The sequence below is a fragment of the Aricia agestis genome, chromosome 15, assembly GCF_905147365.1.
Source record: "Aricia agestis chromosome 15, ilAriAges1.1, whole genome shotgun sequence".
NCBI classification, from domain to species: domain Eukaryota; kingdom Metazoa; phylum Arthropoda; class Insecta; order Lepidoptera; family Lycaenidae; genus Aricia; species Aricia agestis.
The window spans coordinates 1,659,355-1,686,810 of NC_056420.1; the positions used below are offsets into that span (position 1 = coordinate 1,659,355).

Below are 27,456 nucleotides of genomic sequence, written 5' to 3' on the forward strand. Positions count from 1 at the left end.
ATATATAATATTAAATATGTTATAGTGCCAGCTAAAAAAAAAAAAGTATTTTTTTTTTTACCAGGCAACATAAAGAGGCCCATTCACGGCAGGACTGCACGGCAGTCCTGCAGTGAATGGGCGTCACTGATTGGTTCACACGAGGTGTTTCCGGCCGGCAACACCGAGTGTGAACCAATCAGTGAGGCCCATTCAATGCAGGACTGCCGTGCAGTCCTGCCGTGAATGGGCCCTTTAATGGCAATATTGTCTATGAAATATTTTATATCCTGTGACATTTTCATTATCAGTAAAAAAAAACTGTACATGTATCCAAAAATGGCGAATGAAAATTTTTTGTTCAGTGTAAATTAATTATTTGGAAGCATAAGTGTGTTATTTAATATTGGACAGTTGAATAGAAATACAAAAGCAACCATGGCAGACGCTGCCGTGGAACGTAGACCTACTCTACGATTTTTTTGCCACAGGTGTCTTGTTGAATTTGAGAGTGTTTTGCAGGTAAAAATCAATACCTAACCAAGTAATTCCCTCAAGGTGCATTTATTCATCAAAAAAGTGCGCCACAAATGGCCTATTCTTATCTACGGCCCTGTTCATTAAACGGTTTCCTTCCTTTATTACATGCTTCATGACGAATCCTCACGTAAACTGCGTCGCTATTGGTTCACCCGGTCTATGTATTTTTCTCTATTGAAGTTCTAGATTAGTCCTAATAATCGTCAATATGAGTTACAAAAGGTTGCATCATCTACACCACAGCTTTGATCCACACAATGTGCACCAACATGTTCCTCGCCATTCTGACAATTTGCTGATAAAAATGACAAAATGTACAAAAACAAACGTTTTTTTCCACGTGATTTATCAGCATAAGCAACTTTGGCCTTGAAGTTTTAAAGGTCTTTTCTACTAAGTACCTATATCAGCAATGAGCCTTCAATATTATCATCTATTTCTAGAAGCTTCTTAAAGCTTGAATGTATACAGTATTGTATGACTCAAAAGTCAGACATATTCCATTGAATTTGGAATCAAAGATTATAACTATCAGACGTAACAAAATCAACTAAACAAGATCCATGGAATAATATTTACCATAATTAATAATCAAGGCTGAATTAATAATGTTAATATAAACCCATTTTACTAAGTTGTGTTTTTTAATTTACACATTTTAAGGTTCCGTACCCAAGGGATAAAATCGGGACCCTATTTCCATCTTTCTATTCTGTCCAAATTTTACTAGTATTAAGGTTTATTTTTATTATTTGTATTAGGTTTTAAAATAATTCTTGTCTCATTTCAGGACTACTGCTGTCCGTTCTGTCAGGGTGGTTTTGTTGAGCAGCTTGAGGCAAATGCGGACAGAACATCATCTAGCGATGACTTTAGTGATGCGGACATGAGTAATATTGACGATTTGACAGATGAATTGGTAAATAGAGATGAAGCCAATGCACAAAATAGAGTAAGAATAAGATTTGTTATACATAAAAGAGCCCGGAGATGCTTGGGTGCCTTTATCATGGATATTAACTGCTATCAGCTACGCTCATGCATATTTTACTTGAGATTTAAAGACCAAATAAAAAAGTGAAGAGAGTTCTAAAATTACTACTATACTAGATTTTTTATAGGCTATGTCATGTTATACTAAAACACACATACTCACTCATGCACACACAAATAAAAAAAAAAATTTCAAGCTTAGTATAAATTACACCTCGCCTTTTTATTTACAAAAAGTCATTGTTCAATAGATTGTACACACACATTTGAAAATCTTGACCTAAGCTTTTTAGATTATGGTCGCATTCAGACGTACAGTCATGTCTTCTGTGAGTTTTCTGCTGTAGTGTTTGGGACAACACACAATGCTGAATGGCATAATTTCCCAACCGCTACATGAGGAAAATGCGCAGAAAACCCATTCATCTGAATGTGCCTTTATGTGTGTGTAAGGTATTGCAGTGAATTTTTGTGACACAGCTCGTTCTTCACTTTTTTGTTGGATCAGTGAGCTTGAGATAATATTTATCAGTCAATGCATCACATTGTTCATTTGTCAGACTTATTTACTGCATTTTGAAGTAACACAAAATTATCATTTTGTACTGTGCAATAATAAGTCATGCTTTTTACTACATGAAATTATTATAATAATAATAATAAATAAATAAAAGTCTTTATTTCAGGCATAAGTACCCATAACACGATATGTGTAAAATATTATGTAAAGTTACAAGTAAAATAATGTTAACACTGTATAAGGGTGTCCAGTCAGAAAAAAAAAAAAAAAAGAATCACTTTTTGTTCTGGTTCATGTGAACAGAGATCCACCGCACGTACATAAGATTATTGTAGTAGTCGTCAGAGATAGCCTCGAGTATCCTATTGCCTGAGCCGCGCAGTCTGTGCCAAAATGCAGCCACCCGAGATCTTATGATGGCAAAAAAGTCAGGGACTCCCGCCTCCGCAAACATACCCGATGCACTGCAGCTACGGGGGAGCCGCATAAGAGTTCGGTATGCATCATTATACTGAACTCTTAAACGGCTCATCGACTTTTGTTTAAACGTAATCCAGAGCTGGCAGGTATACATGCTAAGGCAATATGCCTTAAAAAGTGTCGTTTTAACATCCCTGCTGCAGTTAGCAAAACGTCGAGCGATCATGTTAGCTCTGACGGCGAGAGCCCTGCGCTCTCGCTCAATGTCAGCGTCATCCTCCAGTCGATCAGTCAGCAAATGACCTAAATACCGGAACTGCTTAACAACACCTATCTCACATTCATTTAAGTACACTTTATGTACCACCTCCGGACCCCGACCAGATGCGAAAACCATGACTTCAGTTTTCGAAACATTATACTTTAGTCCATGCGCATTCGCATAATGCTCACAGATCGACAGCAGTCTCCTTAGTCCTTTGATCGAGGGGCTTAGGAGCACCATATCGTCTGCGTAGCTCAAATTATTTAAACAAACGTTTCCTATGTGGCAGCCGATTCTGGTGCTACCCAACTCCTCGATTAGGCCGTTCACATACACATTGAAGAGGTCCGGAGAGGTGACCCCCCCCTGGCGAACTCCACACTCTAGTCTATATACACTAGAGGCCGCGTCACCCCATTTCACAAAATTAGTTTGGCCTCCATACCAGAATCTCATCAGATCAATCACCCGCCTAGGCACTTGTGACTTGAGCAACTTATTCCATAAAATGTCATAGTTGACCAAATCAAAAGCGCGGCTCAGGTCTAGAAAGCACGCATAAACAGAAGTCTTACGGGACTTGTAGTGGTTTATGGTGCTTTTCAGACTGGCTATAGCAGCATCTGTCGAGAGTCCGGCCCGAAAGCCAAACTGTGCGTCATTAATTTTAATGTTCTTAAGCAGCTCCGGTTGCAACAGTCTCTCTAAAATCTTGCCGACTATCGTACCCAAAGATATCGGCCGGTAGTTTGACGCAGAGCTCAGGTTACCCGTTTTATTTTTTACGATAGGAGTGACTACCGTTCTCATTAGTTCTTCAGGTAAGTACGAGTATTTAATACAAAGATTAAATAATCGACTTAAATGCCAAGTAATTTTGTTGCTGGCCCACACTATGTGCTCGATACTGAGTCCATCGTGCCCCGGCGATTTACCACGCTTCATACTCATTATGACCTTTGAGATATCCTCGGGTGTAAATTCTATGACATCATTATTAGGACAGATCTCAGTATCTAACACATATTGCGCGTCCTGAGGACTTATTCTAAATTTACGAGAGAATAATTCTGCTATCTCGGACTGTTGCTGGCAGCCCTCCACCGACACAGGCAAGTTTTGCTTATAATTAAGTTTCTTAGTAGCGTTCCAAAATTTACCAAAATTTTTATTCTTTCTATGTAAAGCTAAAATATTCATTTTAATACTTTCCTCATTTTTTTGACACCATTTAAGTTTATTTTTAAATTCTTTCCGACTATTGCACATATTTTCATATTCTGTACCGCTGGAGGGCTTGCCAGCCACCATCCAGCACTTAAAATAAAGCCTAGCTCTCTCGTGGCTATCTCTGACGTGGTATTATGATATAGCAAATATGCTTAGTCTGATTGGTACATTTTGTTGATAAAAACACTATGGTAAATAGGTTTACTCCATACCAAAGTGTTAAAGTGCACTTTATAAAAAAACCAATTTGTTTTTTTAGCCAAAAAGTAAACTTTGTCTTTGTCTATTTCTTGTACCTATCAGATTCTATTATTTTTTCAATAATATGCACCTAGTATATGTACATATAACAAATTATTACGGTTCGTAATACCTCGATCGTGGGAAAACCAGATACAATGCAAAAATTTTTTTTAAATGTAGGTCTTAACGCCTCAAGCCCCAAGAGGTCACCGGCAACCACGATAACAATTGAATAGTACAATTGTTATCGCGGTTGCCGGTGACTGCTTGGGGCTTGAGGCGTTAAGACCTACATTTTAAACAAGTTTTGTTATATTGTTTCAACATTGTGATCTAACAATATTATGTATATGGATCATAATATATAAGTTTTGGCTTAAAATAAACTAACTTATTTTTTCTTATGCTTGATAAGGTTAAAGAACAGATTATTTTAAAGAAAGTGTTTTGGTATTAAATATTATTGATTGCTACATATAGTAGTAGCACCATGCTAACCTATTGACTTCTATTTCAGGCTCCGATGCTGGACGACTTAGCGTTTTTAATGTCAGGGGGTAGGTTACGGTAAGTTTCAAGTTTCAATTTGCTTTTACTTAGTTTTTGGGTACCTGCCACCTGGTTGCTTTTTGTGTGTAGATCTTCTAAAACTAAATTATGGCCATACCTTAATTCTATAAAAGATGTTGACAAGTTTTTACTTGAAGAAGTGACATATACACACAAACTTTTACTTTTTTAATTCTGATTTCATTTAAAAAAATAAAATTAAAAAAAAACTAAAAAAAAACACGCTTTTTTTTCCAAAATTTTAACAAATTATTGCATTGTCATTGGCTCTTAAGTCTTAATACATACGCAATGTTTTGAATTAATTAGGCTACTGGAGATAGGTAAAATTCATGCTCAAAGTTTCCATGACATACAGCCCTAGCTAATAAAAGCGTGTTAAAAATAATTTAGAATTTGCATTTCCAGGAACTCAGGTTCGGGGAGCACCACAAGCGGGTCCAGCACTCCGGGCCAGGGTCAGGGGCGGAGACACACGCTCATGGAGGAGCTGGTGTGGATGATCGGGGGCGCGCGCCCCGCCACCGGCGCCATGACCGCCGGAGCACCCTTCGTGCTGGTCAGCTCTCCGGGGGATTATGTGTTCGGTGGTGAAGGTATGTTATGGTTATATCAACAAAATACGATTTATCATACTGAATGTTGGTGTTGGTAGCTTTTACATAATTATAAGACAAACATAAAAGTATTTTTTTTTTGTAAAAGTCAAAGAATTTTCTATTAGAAAATAGTACATAGTATAAAACAATAATCTACAAAATCAACATCAAAATTCTATGTACAATGTACGTATTATATTTATTATAAGACATACACCATTTTCTATCTAAAGGTGATCGCACATTTATCAGCAAGCACACGCTTAGAACGCGCGGCATTTTAGAATTCGTTACAGTATGAAATGATGTGAATAATCGCGTATTCGTCCGATTCCGTCCGTCGTTGGACTCGCGTATGAAGGCCACCGACACGACACCGCGCCGCTCTCAATTTGCCGCCCCTCTTTTTTGCCGCCCCGGGCAATTGCCCGGTTTGCCCCCCACAAGATTGGGCCCTGACCTCATCTATTACCGTGTATCAGCCCCCACTTACACCCTCTGCAACAACATTTCAGGTCTAGACGCAGTAGTAACGCAGCTGCTAGGTCAACTAGAACAGGCGGGGCCGCCACCGCTGCCGCAGGACAGGTTGGCCGAGCTGCCCTCGCAGGTGGTTAATGAGGAGCTCGCTGCCACCAACACAGCTTGCTCCGTGTGCTGGGATAACTTTTCACTTGGTGAGTTGCAGTTTGTAAAGTGTCTGAAATGTACTATCACAGAAGTTGATTCATGGCAGATGGCTCATGGCGGACCTAAGTAATTCGGTCGCGTTACGTCAAACACAGCCGACAGATCTCGACTAGCATTGAATTAACATAATCCAACCAAATGACGTAGGTCTATCAACTGCCTATGAAGCAATTTCTTCGATGGTACTTTTTTTTTTTCTATATTTAATATTACGATCTGTCTCCTGACATTGAGTAATTGTTGTGTTGTGTAGATGACTTGCGCGTTACTTGCCCAGCATCAAGTACGCTCTATATTATACGCAGCCTACAGTAGGTCCTGCGGTAGTTTTCGTTTGAGTCGCCTTAGTGGCTCGTCATTGCTCATTAGGTTTTTGGCATATACATTCGGGTGATTTAAAATTTTCGAGTTGTACGTTTTTATTTTATCTTTGATTTCTTGCTTAACTGTATTTATATTGAGGTCATGATGTAGTCTATCATTACTTATGTACCAGGGTGCACCTGTTATCATTCTTAACATTTTTGATTGGAATCTCTGAAAAATCTCGATGTTGGAGTTAGCAGCTGTACCCCACAACTGTATTCCGTAAGACCAAATTGGTTTTATTATTGTTTTGTATAGAAGGAGTTTATTTGTAAGGGACAACTGAGATCCGCGTCTCAACATCCAGTACATTTTTCGAACTTGTTGGCCTAATGCTAGGCGTTTGGTGTAAATATGTTTTTTCCAGGTTAATTTTTTGTCCAAGTACATTCCTAAATATTTTGCCTTGTTGGCTTGTGGGACTGTTATACCATTTAATGTAACAGGTGGGCAGGTACTATATCTGTTTGTAAAGGTAACTTGGACAGACTTAGTTTCGTTTGCTTTGATTCGCCAGTCTACTAGCCATTTAGCTATTTGGTCTAAACTTTTTTGAAGTTTAGAAGAAGCCAGATCCGGAAGTTTATCAGTTGCCAGGATGGCCGTGTCGTCTTCAAATGTTCCAGTTACAGTAGCACTTGAAGTTGGTAGGTCAGCTGTGTAAATGAGGTAGAGTTGGGGACCCATGACACTTCCCTGGGGCACTCCAGACAGGATTTCATATAAGGGTGTTATTTCGGCACCCACTTTAACAAAGAAGTGTCTGTCTGCCAGGTATGACTTTATGATTTCATAATATCTTGTTGGTAATATTTTTTTTATTTTAAATAGCAAACCTTCGTGCCATACCCGATCGAAAGCTTGGGCTATATCTAGGAATGCAGCTGTACAGTATTGTTTTTTCTCGAGAGCTCTATTTATTTGTTTGACCAATCTATGGACCTGTTCTACTGTGCCATGTTTCTGCCGGAAACCGAACTGGTGGTCAGGTATAATATTTTTCTCCTTTATTATGGGCAGAAGTCTACTAAGAATTAAACTCTCCATTACCTTTGATGTGATCGGCAGCAAGCTTATCGGTCTGTACGATTTTACTTCGTCTGGATCTTTACCAGGCTTAGGTACCATTAATATCTGTGCTACTTTCCATTGTCTCGGGATCGCTGCAGTTCTTAATATTGAATTGTAAATACAAGTTAGTAGGTGTATTCCTTCTTTGGGTAGTTCTTTTAGAGTTTTTGCCGTTATTAAGTCATAACCTGGGGCTTTGTTAAGATCAAGTTTTCTTATAACTTCTTTAACTTCATATTTGGTGAAGCTTTTTATTTGGGAATCCATTTCATGTGTTCTTCTCCTTTACAGACCCTGACATTGACGAACCCTGATCAGGGTTTGGTTGAAACACTTTTTTTAAGTGCTCAGCAAATGCTTGGGCTTTTTCAGAGTAATTTGTTGCACAGGTACCATCTGATTTGCGAAGTGGAGGTTGAGACACTATAGGGCGTTTCAGATTTTTTGTAGCCTTCCAGAGCGAGTAATTTGTGGCAGCGCTAGCATCTAGGTTTTCAAGGTAAGTTTGGATTGACTGATTTCTGTTATCTTTAAGTAATGTCTTTAGTTGGGCTGTAATCTTATTGAATTTTGTTTTATCGCCGGGTACCGAGAGGTCTGCCACTGTTTTCGTGCTTTACGTTTTTCAGCAATCACCTCTCTAATATTAGCTGAATAGTGTTGGGATGTGGGGATTGCGTTACTGGACAAGTCTGGAGTTGCGAGTCATGCTGATTGTTGCACGCAATTATTAAAATGTTTCAACTGCAAGTTCTATATCATCCATAGTTTTAAGTGGGAGATGAAGGTCCATTGTAGCTGCTATTGTTTCGCGATACATGTTCCAGTCTGTTTTATTGGTGTGCAGTGGGCAAGGTCTAGTCTTCAGGACTATTTTCCTCTTTGATAGAACTTCTACGGAGGAGTGTTCTGAAGAAAGTTCAGATAATGATTTGCAGGAAAAATATGTGCTAGCAATACCACTTACAGTTAAGAAGTCTATCAAGTCAGGTCGCTTCCTCAGATCAGACGGCCAATAAGTTGGTTCTCCAGATGAGATACAATGCATATTTAGATTTTCCATTGCTCGAAGTGTTTAGCATTGTAGTCTCAGCCCGCAATGAAACGACTCCCTAAAGTTGAGAAGAATTTTATATAGTCTTCACTTTTAATATTATGTTTTGGTGGGCTGTAAACAGATGCTACTGTAAGTGGGCCAGACCAATCCTCTACTGTAATTATTGTGGCTTGTATTTCGTTTGTTCAGTAGTTACTCGCCACGTGATGCCTAATATTATTTTTGATTAGTATGGCACTTCCTCCGTGGGTATGATAGAATTTATATGAGTTGATTTCAAAGTGGCTTTTCTTGGTAAAATGAGTTTCTGATATTAAAAGTATATCGATTTGGTGCAATTCTAGGAATGCTTTAACCTCTAAGGTGTGTTGTGTCAGCCCATTGGCATTCCAAATAACAATTTTTATGGAGTCGAATTTGTCATTTTTGTCACTAGGCTTAGGAGCAGATTTGTTATATTAGTAAGCTGTTGCATCATTTCTTTCATCATTGTCATAAGATTGAGAGTATCATTTGTGCTTGAAGCTGCCGAAGAGTGTCTAGTATCCTTTACGGCCTCACTGTATGTCATTTTATTTTGCTCTGTTTGTATGTATGTTATATCGGAAGTCACATGTCAACGTATGTGTAGTAAAAACGCTTAGGTTTTCAGTTGCATTTCCATGAATTGCAATTGCAAACTTTTGCTGTTTCTGTTATTCCATTTTCCGTATTTTTTGATCAGATCGAATTGGACCTTCGTCGGGTGCAGGTTTTCTCTTAAGATAATTATTAAGTTTTTTAAATAAATATTCAAGTTTTAATAAAAGTGATTTTTTTTAAAAAGTCTCTCAAGACCCACCAAGTAACAGTGGTGTCAGAAGTGGGATACCAGCATTAAATCCGTCGTTTCGCTGGTATTCCTTAACGGTTCGCGAAAACTGAACTGAAAAGTGAAAAGAGAACTGAGTGAATAGAAAAACTATGAACCAATTCGTCTCCGGAGTGTGATTGTGTCCTTGTCCACTTCGTAAAACTCAAGTGCACTGTGTCTCGACAATAAGCCTTTCGTCGTAAGCCTGCAGACCAGTTCTGCACTCCTGCACCCCGACATCTCGCGCGCGAATCGCGATAAATCCGTAACGCCGCCGTTCCTGCCATCGTTCCTGTCATTGTTCCTGCTGCTGTTCTGCCGCCGTCCCGGTCGTCGTGCTGCCCTTCTGCTGTCGCTCTCGTTGTTCCTGACGTGGTTGCGTTGGAAACGCGCCGCCGCTGCCTGCTGTCGCTCGCCGTGCTGCTATGCCGCTCAAGTTCCTAGTGTTCCTGTCCCTGTGAGTAAAGCATATTATTATTTGTTATTGCTACATTTCAGCTATATTTTTAATCAGTGTCGTTCAATATACTTACCAAATTCCTTACCAATCTCTTATCCTTGAAGTAACAATATTATACCTAATTATCTAGAAAAATAAATAAATAATTCTTTAAATTAATTTAAAAATGTCGGTCGATAAAAAGGCAGAAGTCTCAGTAAGCGAACAATTCCCTATTAATGTATTATGTAATTTTATTAGTCCCTATAAAGGAGATCGTGAAACTCTAACTGCTTTTCTAACTAATTGTCAAAACGCCTTAGATTTAGCATCGCCGTCTCAAAAGAATTTATTAAATAAATATATATTATCGCGTCTAGAAGGCAAGGCTCAAATTGCCTGTTCACATAAAGTTTTTGAAGATTTTAATCAATTAAAAAGTTTCCTCAAACAAAATTTCGGCGAAAGAAAACACTATAACCATTTATTACTAGATCTACAGTCATGTAAGCAGCAATTAAATGAACCTGTTGCACAATTTGCTCTGCGTATTGAAAGTTGTCTTACTGATTTACAGTCCGAAATCTATAATTCTGATTCTCTTAAAAAAGATATCTCTGGTCGCATCGCTATGACAGAGGATTTAGCATTATTTTCATTTTCATTAGGGTTACATTCGCGCTTAAGTAATGACGTTAGATGTAGAAGTCCTAAAAATCTAAATGACGCCATCAATATTGCTCTAGAAGAAGAAAAAATTCAAAATCTTTTATATAAAACTAATATTACTAAATCTAGGTGTAAAACCTGCGGAAAGACAGGGCATACGGAATCTGAATGTAATTACAAAGATAGGCGATCTTATCCGCCTCGTGATTTTTCAAAATTCCAAGGTCAAAGATCATTTAATATTAATAATAATAATCAATCCAGTTCTCAAGCTTTTTGTAGATATTGCAAGAAAGACGGTCATGACATTAAAGATTGTTATAGAAGGAAATTTAATAATGAAAATCGTAATTCTTATAAATACAATCATGAAAATCGTAATTCATATAATAATCATTCTAATAATTACAATAAGTCCGCGAACGCGCATCATATTACATACGAGCCGCCGTCGCCACCGTCACCAACACCTTATGAAATTTCTTGTGAAAATGTCGGCGACAATTCTTTAAACTAAATGATCGGATTACGAAAAAGTGCCGCCGTTTTCCGACTAATTTAGGCACATTGCGAATTCCTTCTAAATCTAAAAATAAATTAACTTATTTTAATACAAAATCAATGGACCAAGACACGGGTAACCAGCCCCAAAGTAGTGTCCAAAATCATTTTCCAATGGACCAAGACACGGGTAACCAGCCCCAAAGTAGTGTCCAAAATCAATTTTCAATGGACCAAGACACGGGTAACCAGCCCCAAAGTAGTGTCCAAAATCATATTTTAATGGACAGAGCCACGGGTAACCAGTCCCAAATATGTGTCCAAAATCAAAAATCGATGGACAGAGCCACGGGTAACCAGTCCCAAATATGTGTCCAAAATAAAAAATCGATGGACAGAGCCACGGGTAACCAGTCCCAAATATGTGTCCAAAATCGAAAATCAACGGGCAGAGCCGCGGGTAACCAGTCCCAAATATGTGCCCAATCTCAAAACAAAAATCAAGTTCAATCTGAAACTCCAATTTATGAAATAAAATCATTTATAACTAAAATATCATTGCCTCATATCGAATTAAAAACTGAATTTTCTGTCCGTAATTTACGTTTTCTTATTGATACGGGCGCAAGTATAAGTCTAATTAAAAAATCTAGTTTAAATAATAAATACATTTTGTCTCGCGAAATCATTAAAATAAAAGGAATAAATAATATCGAGCAATGCTCTGAGTCTCTAGGTACATCTCAAATTAATTTCTACTTATCTAATAATATTTATAATTATAAATTTCATATATTTAATGATGATGTAAGTTTAGAATATGACGGTATAATTGGTAGTGATTTTCTCGGTCATTTTAAAGCCAACATTAACTACGATTCTAAAACAATTAATATTTGCGGGCAAACCATGGATATGAACTATGTCCAACCAACTTATATAATTCCAGCTCGTTCCGAAGCCGTCATCGAGTGCGCGGTATCTAATTACACACCTGAGCGTTATCCGAATAATCAAGGTTTATTATTAGACCATACTTTAAAAGATGGTATTTATTTTGCTAATAGTATTGTCACTATTAAATCAAATAAAAGATTTAATGTTTCAATTTTAAATACTACCGACTCAGCTATCGAAATTAAAGATTATTCCGTAGAGTTAAGCCCTTTCGAACAAGAAAATTCTTCATGTAATATTCCGTCTCAATCCGTAAATTCTATTTCTTATTCTAGTTCTGATAGAGTCCAAAAAGTCCTCGATCTTATTCGCTGCTCACATTTAAATCAAGAAGAAAAAGAAAGTCTTTTGGAATGTTGCTCACACTACACAGATATTTTTCATATGGAAGGTGAACCCCTAACATTTACAAGCGCGATCGAACATAACATAGATTCAGGAGACGCGCCTCCTATTCACGTAAAATCATATCGTTTCCCAGAATGTCATAAGGAAGAGGTAGATTCACAGATTCGTAAAATGCTTGACCAAAATATCATACGTCCTTCGGTTTCACCTTGGAGTGCTCCTGTATGGGTCGTTCCTAAAAAGATGGACGCTTCAGGTAAAAAGAAGTGGCGAATAGTAATAGATTATCGTAAGTTAAATGACGTCACTGTATCAGAAAGTTATCCGCTACCTCTCATCACAGATATTTTAGATCAGTTAGGACATAGTAAATATTTCAGCACCCTCGATTTATCTAGTGGCTTTCATCAGGTTAGGATGAGTTCTAAAGACGCCCCGAAGACAGGATTCACTATAAATACAAATTCGAGTGTCTCTGGACACTACGAATTCACTAGAATGCCTTTTGGGCTGAAAAACGCCCCGGCTACATTTCAGAGACTGATGAATACGGTTCTCTCGGGTCTTCAGGGGTTGCATGCATATATATATTTAGATGATACCATTATTTATAGTCACGACCTTCAGAGTCATATTTCAAAACTTAAATTAGTCTTTGATCGTTTAAGAAAATTTAACTTAAAATTACAACCAGATAAGTGTGAGTTTCTCAGGCGCGAAGTTGCTTATTTAGGTCACATAATCACAGACAAAGGTGTCTGTCCAAATCCAGATAAAATCAAGGCCGTAACTCAATTTCCAACTCCTAAAAATCCAAAGGATATAAAATCCTTCCTAGGCTTAGTCGGATACTATCGACGTTTTATAAATAACTTTTCACAACTCACAAAACCTTTGACATCTCTATTGAAAAAGGATGCAATATTTAATTGGTCTCATCAGCAAGAATTAGCTTTTAATAACCTTAAAGATAAATTAACTTCAGCACCTTTACTTCAATATCCAGACTTCAATCAACCTTTCTTATTAACTACCGACGCTTCTAATTACGCGGTAGGTGCTGTATTATCGCAAGGAGACATAGGCAAAGATAAACCTATCTCGTATGCGTCACGAACCCTAAATAATGCCGAAGGCAATTATTCTACCATAGAGAAAGAACTCTTGGCGATTTTATTCGGTGTAAAAACATTCCGTCCCTATCTATATGGCCGTAAGTTTAAAATAATAACAGACCACAAACCATTAGTGTGGCTATTCAGTGTCAAAGATCCCGGATCCAGACTCATTAGATGGCGCCTTAAATTAGAAGAGTATGATTATGAAATTGTATATAAAAAAGGAAAATTAAACGCTAACGCTGACGCATTATCTCGTTATCCAGTACATGCCTTAGATGAAAATACAACTGATAATTCAATGTTATGTAATCCTACACTGTCACCCGGAAGTGACATCGACTCTCATAACCTTCCGTCAATATCTGAAACTTACGAACAATTTCTTCAAATCTCAAAACAATCCGGTGTTACTTTTGACACCGTAATTCAAGAACATAATGAAAACCTATTAAAAACTAAAATAAAATTAATCGCGTATCCTACATCAGTCGATTTAGATGATTCTATTCCTTATTGTAGCGAAATTATAGACGCATCTACTAGTGAGCCTAATATCCGAAATATTGAACGCGAACTTCATTCATATTATTCAACATCTAACGATAATCATGTATTTACTCATTTGTTTATTAAATTAAATCATTTTGATGAAATGACTTACAAAGATATATTTAATGTCCTTCGAGAATACCGAGACATGATAAAATACTGGTATGCCGAAGAGAAAGAGATGGCAATATCAGATTTCACAGATCCCTTCTCTAAACTTTCGTTCACAAAAATATATAATATTATTTCGTTTCTTTTTCATAACACTAATATTAAAATTCATATCTATCATAATTGTATAAAATATCCTACACCTAGTGAAATTAAACAAATTTTAAAAGATAATCATGACTCACCTGTAGCCGGACATCCCGGTATCTCGCGTATGCTGGAAAGAATAAAATCTCAATTTTGGTGGAAAAATATGAGACAAGATATCGAAGATTATGTTAAAAATTGTCGCTCCTGTCAAATTAATAAGCCCTTACGTCAAACCAATCGGGCTCCAATGATAATCACTTCCACAGCATCGCGGCCTAATGAAAAAATATATTTAGACCTTGTCGGTCCATTGCCTGAAACATATGAATATAAATATAAATTTTTACTTACCGTTCAGGATGATCTCACAAAATTTTCACAGGCTTATCCTATGCAATCATGTTCAGCTGAAGACACAGCCAGAACACTAGTTAATTATATTGCTCACATGGGAATACCTAAAATGATAATTTCAGACCAAGGCACAAACTTTTGTTCAGATCTCTTTAAACAATTAGCTAAATTATTCAGTATTAAGCATATTTTCGCTTCACCATACCATCCTCAAACTTGTGGAGCTCTCGAAAGGAGCCACTCCACCCTTAAAGAATATTTAAGATCTTATATAGGCGAAAACCAAAATACTTGGGACCTTTACATCCCAAGCGCTATGATAGCTTATAATTCAAATGTGCATAGTACAACGGGTTATTCCCCTCTAGAACTTTTATTCGGTTTTAAGCCTTACATACCATCTAGCATAGATGTTCTCGATAATAATACATATACAGACTATATTCGAGCATTAAATCATCGTCTTTATTATAGCCGTCAAAAGGCTCTACAAAATATTCAAGCGTCTAAAGAAAAGTCAAAAAATTATTATGATATACGAACAAAGCCTATCATTTATAATGCTGGCGATATGGTGTATGTCCGTTGCCACCATAAGCAAAATAAAGCCTTGTCCCCAGTGTGGAAAGGCCCTTATAAAATAATAAAGCTCAACGGCAATCATACGGCTACGTTATTAATTAATCGTAAGCACGTACGTCATCATTTCGATGAAATAAAGCCAGCAAGTGACGATACGTCATAGTGTCCTAGGTCAGTAAGTTAGTAGTAACTATATAATAACTATAACATAATCGTAACATAAGTCCTTTCGTTCTATTTCAGATGCGCGCTGTCGCCGCTAGATATATCAAATTACGTATCGCCCATCATTAGTAGTCCGGGCCTCTATTTCGATAAGCTTTTAGATGTTAAGTTTACTAATAACGATTGGAAAGTCTTAGCATATTTAGATATAAATCATGTTCAACCGAATCTAGATAAGGTAGAATTTTTATTAGAAAAATTAAGTGTATTCTGTAATTCTCTAACGTCGTCCAAGATGCAGTCGGATTGCATAAATTCACTCACGGCGCTGAAAAATCAGCACCTTATTAATGTTAATAAGTTTTCTTCGGTTTCATATTTGCTTCACAATGATAACACAAAACAGCGGTTTAAAAGAGGTCTTATTGACTTAGGAGGTTCTATCTTGAAAACTATCTTCGGTACATTGGATGCTGAAGATGCTGTCAAATATTCGGAGGCTATAAATAGTGTCCAGACAGACGAGAAACATCTCGCTCATCTTATGAAAGATAATATTCACGTCATACAATCCACTATTTCATCGTTTAATAATTCTATGTCAAAAGTTAATTTAAATGAAAAACATCTTTTGGAAAATATGGAAACAATACATAAAATACTAGATTCAGTTTCAAATACTAATGATAAGCTTACTTTAAAAACTCAAATTAACTCTTTATCCAACTCTTTGGAAGCTATAATCTTAACGTCGTCATTCGATATCGACGACATAAATAATGCTATTTTATTTGCAAAACTTAACATTTTACACCCGACTGTACTCAGTCCCTATCAGTTATATAACGAATTAGATAAACATAGAAATAAACTCCCTAGCCATTATGATTTGCCTATACCATTAACGCTACAAAATATTCAGGAATTAACCGATATTTCTAAATTAGTTTGCTATTATCATCAAAATAAAATAATATTCGTCCTTCACATTCCTTTAGTCCTACCTCAAACCTATAATCTTTATAATATAATACCATTACCCGTCCCATACGATATATTGAAACCAGACACCTATATTCTAATAGAGCCGACTAGCTCATATGTAGCAGTAACAGGTGATCGCATGTTCTATTCACTATTAAGGGACATTGACAAGTGCAAATTAATAAGTGAAAAGTGTTATGTGTGTGTGCTCGCCGACTTGTTCTCAGTCGTTGCCAATCCTACGTGTGAAACAACGTTATTAACTGAAGTGGTTACTAAACTCCCAAACTCTTGTGTAGCTAAAATTGTTCATGGTTCTATAGATGTATTTCATAAGCTTAGTTTTAACCGTTGGATTTTTGTACAATCAGAACCAGGGAAATCTCATATTACCTGCGAAAAGTCTGACGTAAATTTAGATGTAATTTTATTTGGTACTGGCATCCTGACCTTACCTAAACATTGTAAAGCATTTTATAAGACTTTGCAGTTCACCGCAGTTGATGAAACATCACTCGGCAACGTAACAAATGTAATTTCCAATTTCAACATTTTATTAGACGATTGTTGTGAACAAACTAAAATTAATAAAACTTTTTCTAAACTTCCACATTCTAATTTAAAGAACATTGGTAATCTTGATTCTTTACTTCATGCCAGCATCCATCTTCGTTCGATGGAAGATGAGTTGTATAATTTAGAAAATCCATCTCACTTTGATACATATGGAAATTATTACATGTCTTTAAGTTTATTTAGTAGCATATTATTCATATTTTATCTCTTATATAAATGTCGCAAAAATATTACTTCTCAGAAAAATCCTTGTTGTATTCAAATCTTTAATCAGTGTCATAATTCAAAGACTCGCACTGATCATCCAACGTCTCTTGTAGTATTTAAAGATAATAATAGTGTAAAGAATGATTCTATGTTGGAAGAAACAAATTTTGTAAGCACACCGACTCCTTTGAAAAGAAATGTTGTTATAACTAATGTTGTAAAGGATCATGAAATGTAACAATTTTATTACTGTATGATTTTATTTGAATATTGAATAAATAATGATAAACATTATTTTCTATAATAATTACATATTATAATAATCTCTTATTAAAATTTTTGTGTCTTTTTATAATTTTGTGTTTTTATTGTGTGTTAGTTAAGTTTTAATTTTTAAATAAATGTCATTAATTAAATAGTTTATAATTTAGCTACTTCCTTGTATACTCCAAACGAAAGTCCAAATTCCCGCGTTTTTCAAATTACTTTCAAATTACTTTATTTCAATCTCTCATCACTTTGATATGTGATGATCGATCTTAACGGGGGGGCTGTTATATCGGAAGTCACATGTCAACGTATGTGTAGTAAAAACGCTTAGGTTTTCAGTTGCATTTCCATGAATTGCAATTGCAAACTTTTGCTGTTTCTGTTATTCCATTTTCCGTATTTTTTGATCAGATCGAATTGGACCTTCGTCGGGTGCAGGTTTTCTCTTAAGATAATTATTAAGTTTTTTAAATAAATATTCAAGTTTTAATAAAAGTGATTTTTTTTAAAAAGTCTCTCAAGACCCACCAAGTAACAGTACATTATTCTTTGGTTGGTTTTCCCTGGGTCTCGGTGAGTATATTCTCTTCTGGTTTTCCGTGGGTCTCGGTGAGTATATTGTTACGTGCTAGGGTTCGAGGATTTGGAGAGAAAGACCTGGTGACTCTCTTGAAGACTTTATTAACACTGCACTAAACACTAGGTCACAACACTTAGCACTAAGTCCAAACACTAATCACTAGGTCCAATCACTAAGCACTATCACTGTCCTAGGTCGTAGCCAAGTCGTAGGTTTCACTGGTTCACTCACTATTGATCACTTGAAGTCGCCTCGAAGATCGCTCAGATTGAACTGACTTGCCGGGCCTGCCTGCGGCTCTTTTTATATGGCGAGACGAATTCCAGAAATTTCCCGATTCACGTAAACAAGTAAACAACCGTGGGAAATTTCTCGGAGGCTCGGGCATGTACCACAATAAAACTGCCGTCCTTGCGATAAGTGCAGTAAGTTGAATTTAATTTAGACCTTATGGACTCAGTCATAAGGTCTAAATTCAAACACGCTAACAAATAAAGGGTAAACACGTAAACAAACATTGGACCTTTTTAGAAGGTTCGAGTATGTACTTGCGCACCACGTGTCCGTATACCATGTACCGTAACACTACTCCCCTCTTAGAGATGCTCGTCCCGAGCATCATCGTTACTGCCATGGTAACGCGCCAGACGGTCTATGTGTACCACTTTGAATGTCCCTCTTGGTTGCTTTTGAATCCTGTAAGTCACGTCATTCAATCGGGTAACCACTTTGTATGGGCCGTCCCACTTGGTCTGCAACTTTGGAGATTTGCCTTTTCGGCGAGTTGGGTTATGCAGCCACACCAGTGACCCTTCTTCGAAGCCGCTTGTATTCGATTTCCGGTCGTATCTGGTCTTCATGTTCTCACTTGACTGTAACCCATTTTCCCGAACCATGGCGTGTATATAGCGCATCTTTTCCCTTAAATCGCAGACATAATCTGGTACGGTCTTCGGTTCCTCCGGTGACCCTCCTGTCAAGAGGTCTACTGGTACTCGCAGTTCTCTACCGTAATTGACATACGCCGGGGTAGCTTTTATGCTCTCATGCTCGGCGGTACGGTACGACAGAAGGAAGAGCGGTATATACTTGTCCCAGTCCTTTTGTTTGTCATCTACCAATTTCGCCAAATGCCTCTCAAGGGTCTGGTTAAATCTCTCAACCATTCCATCAGACTGTGGATGGTACGCGGTGGTCCTCGTTTTATGCATTCCCAAAATTCTGCACACTTCCTGGAAGACCTGCGATTCGAAATTCCTGCCCTGATCAGAATGGATTTCCAGAGGCACACCAAACCGAGATATCACTTCTTCGACTAATTTAGAAGCGACTGTTGTAGCTTCTTGGTTTGGTATGGCGAACACTTCGGGCCATTTGGTGAAGTAATCCATGACGACCATAAAATACTTGTTTCCCGATTCCGTCACGGGAAATGGCCCAGCTACGTCAACTGCGATTCGTTCCCACGGTGCGCCAACGTTATACAAGCGCAGGCTCCCACGGCTCCTTGTCTGTGGTCCCTTCACTGCAGCGCAAGTAGTGCATTTGCGGCACCAATCCTGTACATCGTCTCGACAATGTAACCAGTAGAATCGTTCTCGCACTTTTGTTAACGTCCTCTTTACTCCTAGATGACCTCCTGATACGCCATCATGCATTTCACGGAGAACATCCGGTACTCTCGTTCTTGGGACAACTATCTGAAGATGGAACTCTCTGCCGTTGGTCTTCTCCCATTTCCGGTAGAGTATTCCGTTTTGAAGTATCAGGCTGTCCCATTGCGCCCAGTACGCCTTAGTGACAGCGCCAGTGGGTGCAACCTCACTCCAGATTGGTTTTTCATCACCCCGTTTCTTCCATGTGATGATGTGCCGAAGGTCGTCATCTGTTTCTTGAGCCTCCCTCATAGCATCATTCTCCCATGGGCCCAAAGGACTTGTTTTCGTTAACTTTAATGTTACTTCATTAGATTCCTGCTTAACACAATGTTTGCAGTCTTCCGGACACGGCCTTCGCGAAAGTGCGTCGGCATTCCCATGTGCCTTTCCGCTGCGGTGTTCCGTCTTGAAGTCATACTCCTGGAGTTGTTCAATCCATCGAGCTACTTGGCCTTCTGGGTTCTTGAATTGTAGTAGCCACTTCAAGGCTGCGTGATCAGTTCGCAGTAAAAACTGTCTGCCGATGAGATACTTGCTGAAATGTTGTAGCGTCTTTACGACAGCCAAGAGTTCTCTTCTTGTCACACAGTAGTTTCTCTCTGGCTTAGATAAAGATTTGCTGAAATATGCAATTACAACTTCTCTTTCACCCTGTTTTTGAGATAACACCCCTCCAATGGCCGTGTTGCTTGCGTCCGTGTCGACTATAAACTGACCTTCAGGTTGTGGATACCCCAGGATTGGTGTTTCACACAGATGTTTCTTTAGTTTCTGAAAAGAATCTTCGGAAGTCTCGTCCCAAATAAACTGTCGTTTATCTTCTGTCAGCCGATGTAATGGCTTGGCTATCTCTGAGAATCCCTTAACAAAACGCCTGTAGTAGGAGCATAGGCCAAGAAATGCCCGCACTTCGGTTTTGTTCTTAGGGGTTGGCCAATTTTGGACTGCTTCTAGTTTCTCCGGGTCCGTCTGAATTCCATCACTGGAGATAACATGGCCGAGATAGTTCACCTTACTCCTGAATAAACGACACTTTTTCGGATTCAACTTTAACTTGGCCCCCTCTATTTTGGCGAAAACTCGTTCTAAGTTTCGCAAATGGTCCTCGAAGTCGCGGCCAACAATGATGACGTCATCCAAGTAGACTAAGCAAGCCTCTCCAACTAAGCCTGCCAGTACACACTCCATGAGTCGCTCAAATGTGGCAGGTGCGTTGCACAATCCAAAGGGCATGACGTTAAACTGCCATAGACCTTTACCGGTGGAGAACGCTGTCTTCTCCTTGTCTTTTGGATGAATTTCCACCTGCCAGTATCCAGATTTCAGGTCCAGGGTCGAGAACCATTTCATGCCACTCAAGGTATCCAGAGTGTCGTCGATTCGAGGTAATGGATAGCTGTCCTTCTTAGTGACATCATTGAGACGTCTGTAGTCCACACAAAATCTTGTGCTGCCATCTTTCCTCTTCACCAATACAACTGGTGAGCACCACGGACTTGCAGACGGTTCAATTATCTTATTCCTTCTCATGTCCTCCAAAAGGCCTTCAACTTCTTTTTCCTTTGCAATGGGTATCCGTCTTGCTCGTTGACGAATTGGGTTCTCGCTTCCGGTATCTATCCTGTGCTGAACCATCGACGTTCTTCCAAGGTCGCCTTCCTGACTGGAGAAGATATTCGCGTGGCGTTGTAAAAACTTCTTAGCTTTCATGCTCTGCGAATAAGTCAGATTACTCTTGCAGTCATCGAGTAGCTCAGTCACTATTCCATAGTTGCTGGTGTTTGCTGAGTCTGAGCCTGTGATCGAATTACACTTTCTCATCCAGACAACTTCCTCGCACTTTCCAATGACATCACCTTTGTTCAAGCAGAACTCGCGATCACCAAGATTCAAAACTCTGACCACAGCGTTACTGCTTCCACTAACAAGGGTTCTTGCCGTCATCAATTTATGCGCTGATGTCTTGGTAGGTGTGTCTTCGATTAACACGCATCTGTTTGACTTCTTCTTTCCAGCTGGCGGTAGTTTCACCAGCACCCGAGCTTCCGCACGTCCAGGTATTATGACTTTCTTTACACATTCAACTTTCCCGCAGGCGCCTCCAAGGATGAAAATTTCTTCTTCGCCACACTTGAACACTCCGTCGGCGACATTAATTCTGCAGTTGTGCTTCTTCATGAAATCCAAACCCAAGATGCAATCATACATAATCTCAGCCACGATAACGTCATGAGGGTATGAGGATCCCCCTACATTAATCGTAACTGACATTTCTCCCAGGACGGGTATTGGCTGACCGGAGGCAGTCAGGAGCCGACAGTTAATTCTCCTCTTGTGTCTTCTTGCGGCTTTTACCAGATTTGGGTTCACTATCGTTCTAGAGGCTCCTGTATCTAGAGTCATTTTGCAATCCGTCCTGTTAATAGTCCCCTGAATCACAAGACTGTTCCCGCTGCATGCTTGGGAGATAACAGTTATCGGGGCTTCCTCCGTGTCAGCCAGCACTCGCCCCTTAGTCCTGTTTCCCTGATCCCGGGCAGGGAACGAGGCCCCTTGCTTTTGCAGCTCCTCCATTTGTTCCAGACGTTCCTCGAGCATTTTCATCCTTGCCATTTGGGTCTCTTTCTGCGGGCAGTTAAGCTGAAGATGGCCCCTCTCGCCGCACTTGTAGCACATGGCTCCAGAACATCTCTTCGTAGGAGCCTTAACCTCCTTGACTTCCTCAGAGACCTCGCGGATCTTATATGTCTGCCGTATGTCACGCCGAACAGCCTCGACCTCTAAAGCATGCGCCAATGCTTCCTTAAGCGAGGTGTGGTGACGTAGCCTCACTGCAGCTCTGACCTCTAGGTCCCTGATTCCGTCGACAAATGCTTGCACAATGTTCGTGTCGATCATCTTGGAATCGGCTCCTGGGTGTGCCTTCTTGACCAGTTTTTCTATTTCCAACGCCCATTGTTGTAGTCCTTCTCCTGGGCGTTGGACTCTGTCACGCAGTTGGGCACGGAACACGTGCTCCAGGTGTCGCTCCCCGTATCTGGATTCAAGTGCCTCCATCAGGTCTTTAAACCCATTTCCTGTATGCGCTTCTAGGACCGACAAAGCTTGCCCTCTGAGCGCAACTGTGAGAGCGGTCAGGCATTGTTCATCATTCCATCCGTTGGCAGAAGCAACCGTCTGGAATTGCTGACGATAAGCGTTCCAAGAAGTAGTACCGTCGTATGGTGGCACTTTAACTCTTGGTCCTTGTACCACTACGGAAGTTCCACTAGACGTCGCGATTCCTGTGGTTTCCACGCGCACTTTCCACTTCTGTAGTTCTATGAGGCCAGTTTTCACATTTTCCATATCCACTCCTAACCCCGTAACTCGTTCGTCCATTACGTCGACATCTTTTCGAAGCTTAACCACCGTGTCACTGACATCCTTTATAGCTCCAAGCGCTTTTTCTTGGAGGTCTTTTTGTTGCTCTTGTGATTCTCGAATCGCTCTGATTTCAGCACCGAGCTTGCGTTCTTGTGACTCTTGTAAAGCGCCGAGCTTACGGTCTTGTGACTCTTGTAAAGCGCCGAGCTTGCGGTCTTGTGCCTCTCGAATCGCTCTGATTTCAGCCCTTTGCAGCTCCATTAATTCAATTAAACTTTCTAAATGAAGGGCCACTTGGGGGGCTGTAGGAGCTACGGGTGGGGCCTGGTGGGCGGGGCCAGTGGGCGTGGCCTGAGTGGGCGTGGCCTGGTGGGCGGAGCCAGTGGGCGTGGCCATGCCCAAAGTGGGCGGAGCCAGAGGGGCGTGACCAGTGGGCGTGTCCCGGTGGGCGGAGCCAGTGGGCGTGGCTTCATCCAAAGTGGGCGGATCCTGGTGGGCGTGGCCAGTGGGCGGAGCCATGTGGGCGGGGCCAGTGGGTGGGGCCTGTCCCTCAGTGGGCGGAGCTTGGTCCCCAGTGGGTGTGGCCTCCGCAACTCCTCTCTCGGAGTCAATGGCAGCAGCTCGCTGCGCCCTTGTCCTGACACTCCCCTTGAAGTCCTCTCTCGGAGTCAATGGCATCTCCAAATCGCACTTCTGACACCAGTTGTTACGTGCTAGGGTTCGAGGATTTGGAGAGAAAGACCTGGTGACTCTCTTGAAGACTTTATTAACACTGCACTAAACACTAGGTCACAACACTTAGCACTAAGTCCAAACACTAATCACTAGGTCCAATCACTAAGCACTATCACTGTCCTAGGTCGTAGCCAAGTCGTAGGTTTCACTGGTTCACTCACTATTGATCACTTGAAGTCGCCTCGAAGATCGCTCAGATTGAACTGACTTGCCGGGCCTGCCTGCGGCTCTTTTTATATGGCGAGACGAATTCCAGAAATTTCCCGATTCACGTAAACAAGTAAACAACCGTGGGAAATTTCTCGGAGGCTCGGGCATGTACCACAATAAAACTGCCGTCCTTGCGATAAGTGCAGTAAGTTGAATTTAATTTAGACCTTATGGACTCAGTCATAAGGTCTAAATTCAAACACGCTAACAAATAAAGGGTAAACACGTAAACAAACATTGGACCTTTTTAGAAGGTTCGAGTATGTACTTGCGCACCACGTGTCCGTATACCATGTACCGTAACAATATTCTCTTATCTGTAGTAATTTTGTTGTTTGGTAATCTTTTCTTTTGTAAATCTTTATAGACCTGGCATCCTTTATAATTAGCAGGGTGATTACCATTACATAATACACATTTAACTTCGTCTGATCTAGTTTTTCTGGGGCAATCTTTTGATAAATGATCACCTGCACATTTGATGCACTTTGGGTTCCTACGGCAATAAGCTTTTGTGTGGCCGTACTGTTGGCATTTTGCACACTGAGGAATTTCCTTTTTAGTTAAGGGTGGTTCAAAAATTATTTTACACTTAAGCAGGCTCTTTATTTGATATATACTCTTATTATTTTCCTTTGGCTTCAACTCTATGATAAATATAGGTAGCGGATTTTTTGTTTTCTTTTGTTTGATGTTCCAGATATTATCGCAATCATGACCTAAGTCGGACAATGCTAGTCTGATATCGGTCATATCTGTAGACGCATGTAGATTTTTGAGAACAACTTTAAAGCTTCTCTCATGTTTAGGTTTATAAGTATAAAATTCAGTATTTTTAATCTCAAGCTGTCTGACAATTTCTCTATATGATTCAGGTGATTTAGGATGGATTTTGACTTGGTTGTTACTAAGTACTTTTAGTTCATATTCATTTGGGGTAAATTCATTTAATAGGCTTATTAGTGGTTTTATGTTCTCAACCTTATCTACATAGATTAGTGGAGGCTTAATGGGTTTTTCGCCTTGGATTTGACTTGGTTCCTGAGATTCCTCATCTAGTTGGGCAAAACTATTTGAAGTGCGCATTGGTTGACTGCTTGAAAGCCAGTAGGTGTTTAATTTTGTTTGTTTGGCTGGGCCTTTGACTCCGTCTGGACTAGATCTCTGTCTATTCTTTCCAGTTGATACTTCTTGCCAATCTTGGTCGGCATGCTTCTGTGAAAGGTTTGTTGTACTAATCTTGTATTTGTCTTGTTTCGTCCTGTTACATCTTCTCTTGGCGTCCTTACTTCTTGACTGTGTAATCTTCCTTCATCATCCTCTACCAGCAAAACATTGCCCCCCCCCCCCCCCAGAATACGTGGGGCTGTCTAAGCTGAGCTCAGGGAGGCATTCTCCAGCGAAGCTGGTACCCTCCTGGGGTAGATTCTCTTTGTGCTTTGCTTCCATAGTTGAATTTTTGTTTCAGGGTTGTTTTCCCCTAGGGAGTAGATTTATTCCTAGAAGTTCCCACAATCTAGAACCACTCTTTTAGAGGAGTATTTAGGTCCTCTTGGCGTGTGGTCGCCATGGAGTCAGGTTATTTGACCGCCGCCTGAGGCTCGGCGTTGTTACCCGTTTAGCACCACCCAGGGGACACGTGTAGGGTGGGCCTAGGAAAAGGTGGTAAATCCTACGGACTCGGGTAACTCCATCCCCCAAAATGGTACTTGACACTAAGATGTTTGAATCAAATAATTTATTTGGCATATTATGTGTGTTTATGCTGGTTATCAGACTTGTCTTCAGTTGTGACAGATGATAAAATTTTCCCAGATTATGTATTTCTGTTAAGGGAGGCTCATTTCGTAGATGTTTTTTCATGCCGCATGCGGACCTGATCCGCCTGTGGATGACAACACGCATGATAAGAAAAGTGCCATAACAATAAGTATAAATAAGACGCTTGCAATTAATTTAGCAATAATTAAATTCTGTTAAAGTCGAAAACATGTAACTCAAAACAAACACTGCTAAAACAATTATCATTTTCAGGCGAAAACGTATCGAAATTGGAGTGCGACCACATGTTCCATTCCAAGTGTATAACTCCCTGGCTGCAACTACACGCGACCTGTCCGATCTGCCGGCGCTCCCTCCTGCCCGAACTACCGGACACGGAACCCAGCAACCCGCCCGCAACCGGACAACCCTCGGAACCCAGTCCACCGGCCAACCCGCCCCCCGGTAACCCCAGTAACCCGGGCAACACACCCAACATCCCCCCACGCAGAGCAGCCTCGCTACTCAGTACACTACTCGGACATCAGATCGGAGTTGCACCAGGCACAGCCACGAGACCAACACAACAAATTCGTATAGGTAGGTTTCGTTATTATTATTTTAAGACTACAGCGGTACTTAAAGTAATAATTTAAAGATAGCTTTGTAATTCTGCAAAATGAAAATCTTGCGTCCTGATATTCGCCGTAATTTTTTTACCAGGTAATAAGAGTACAGTAGAGTACAGTATACACATATTAGCTTATTTTGATATCTATAATATATAAGACAGTAAATAGCTGTCGACACTGGCTGCTCGACGACCGTGCCGATCATAATATTATGCTTATTTATGTTTCTGATAATATTTTTTTTGGGAAAAGACAATTCCTAGATGGTCCCATGATAAAGAAATACTGTATTAATAAGTGTTTTTTTTTTGTTAAAATTATTCTGACCTCCACATAAACTCAATCCGCCCACAGCGCCGCGCATGGTGATCCGCCGCGGGCCGCTAGCGGTGCGTCGCGCGCGCTCGCAGTGGCCGCCCGCCGGCAGCTCCGCCCCGCCCCCCGCGCCGCCCGCACCTCCCGCACCGCCCCCGCCCTCGCTGCCAGACTACAACACCGACCTCGACTATGATTAAGGTGAGATTGACAATGTTAGATGCATTGGTTCAATATGCTTGACGAATTATATTATGCTTGATGAAGTATATGTATGTAATGTGTATCTATCACACGTTGAAACTCTGATATTATGTGATGTTAATTGTTTTACTACTATAATTATGGTACTAGTATTTTTTTCCATAGTATTTGCACGTCGAGTTATGTCTGCCAAAATATGTGTGCTATTTTATAATGTATCATCTTTTTGTGACCATACTTTTGCAAATAAACATTCTTATTGTTATTTTCCAGGCTGGCTTGGGCGCACGGCGCACTCGTGTTGGCGGGCCGCCCCCGCGACGTGATAATGAACTAGTGAAGTGTAGTGAAGTGTCGGACGACCGGTCAAGTGGCCGAGATAAATCCGTTGTGACGTCACCCGCTGCGATGTGCCTTTCGTTTCCCAAGCATAGCAGCCAAAATAACGATTAGCTTCGTGAAGACGAGGTATTATAGAAACGATAACATAATAAAATGTGTGAGACGAATCAAATTGAGGAAAAGGCACCTTCGCGCGTTATCACACGAAACAAGAAGGTATCATGCTTAATAAAAACTAAGGAAGAGTAACTGTGTCAAAAAATTTGTCCATGAG

At 39.9% G+C, this 27,456-nt stretch overlaps 1 protein-coding gene across 2 annotated transcripts; it reads left to right on the top strand.

The window, feature by feature from the left end:
* The first annotated feature begins 287 nt into the window (after positions 1 to 287).
* Positions 288 to 27,456, top strand: LOC121734044 (E3 ubiquitin-protein ligase RNF126-B-like). 2 transcript variants are annotated; one of them, XM_042124445.1, is made up of 8 exons: positions 288 to 501; positions 1,310 to 1,471; positions 4,708 to 4,757; positions 5,169 to 5,356; positions 5,875 to 6,036; positions 25,963 to 26,289; positions 26,676 to 26,837; positions 27,114 to 27,456. In XM_042124445.1, the coding sequence occupies exons 1-7, from the start codon at positions 418 to 420 to the stop codon at positions 26,834 to 26,836; spliced, it is 1,134 nt and encodes a 377-aa protein (XP_041980379.1). In that variant the 5' UTR covers positions 288 to 417; the 3' UTR covers position 26,837; positions 27,114 to 27,456. The 2 variants fall into 2 exon arrangements, with proteins under 2 accessions (XP_041980379.1, XP_041980380.1); XM_042124446.1 differs by having other exon boundaries at positions 1,310 to 1,438.

Excerpts from the sequence above, each read along its gene's own strand:
- LOC121734044 (XM_042124445.1), top strand. The coding sequence starts at position 418 with ATGGCAGACGCTGCCGTGGAACGTAGACCTACTCTACGATTTTTTTGC. Across the intron at positions 5,357-5,874 it reads TTATGTGTTCGGTGGTGAAG|GTCTAGACGCAGTAGTAACG; the intron begins GTATGTTATGGT and ends ACAACATTTCAG. Across the intron at positions 26,290-26,675 it reads AACACAACAAATTCGTATAG|CGCCGCGCATGGTGATCCGC; the intron begins GTAGGTTTCGTT and ends ATCCGCCCACAG.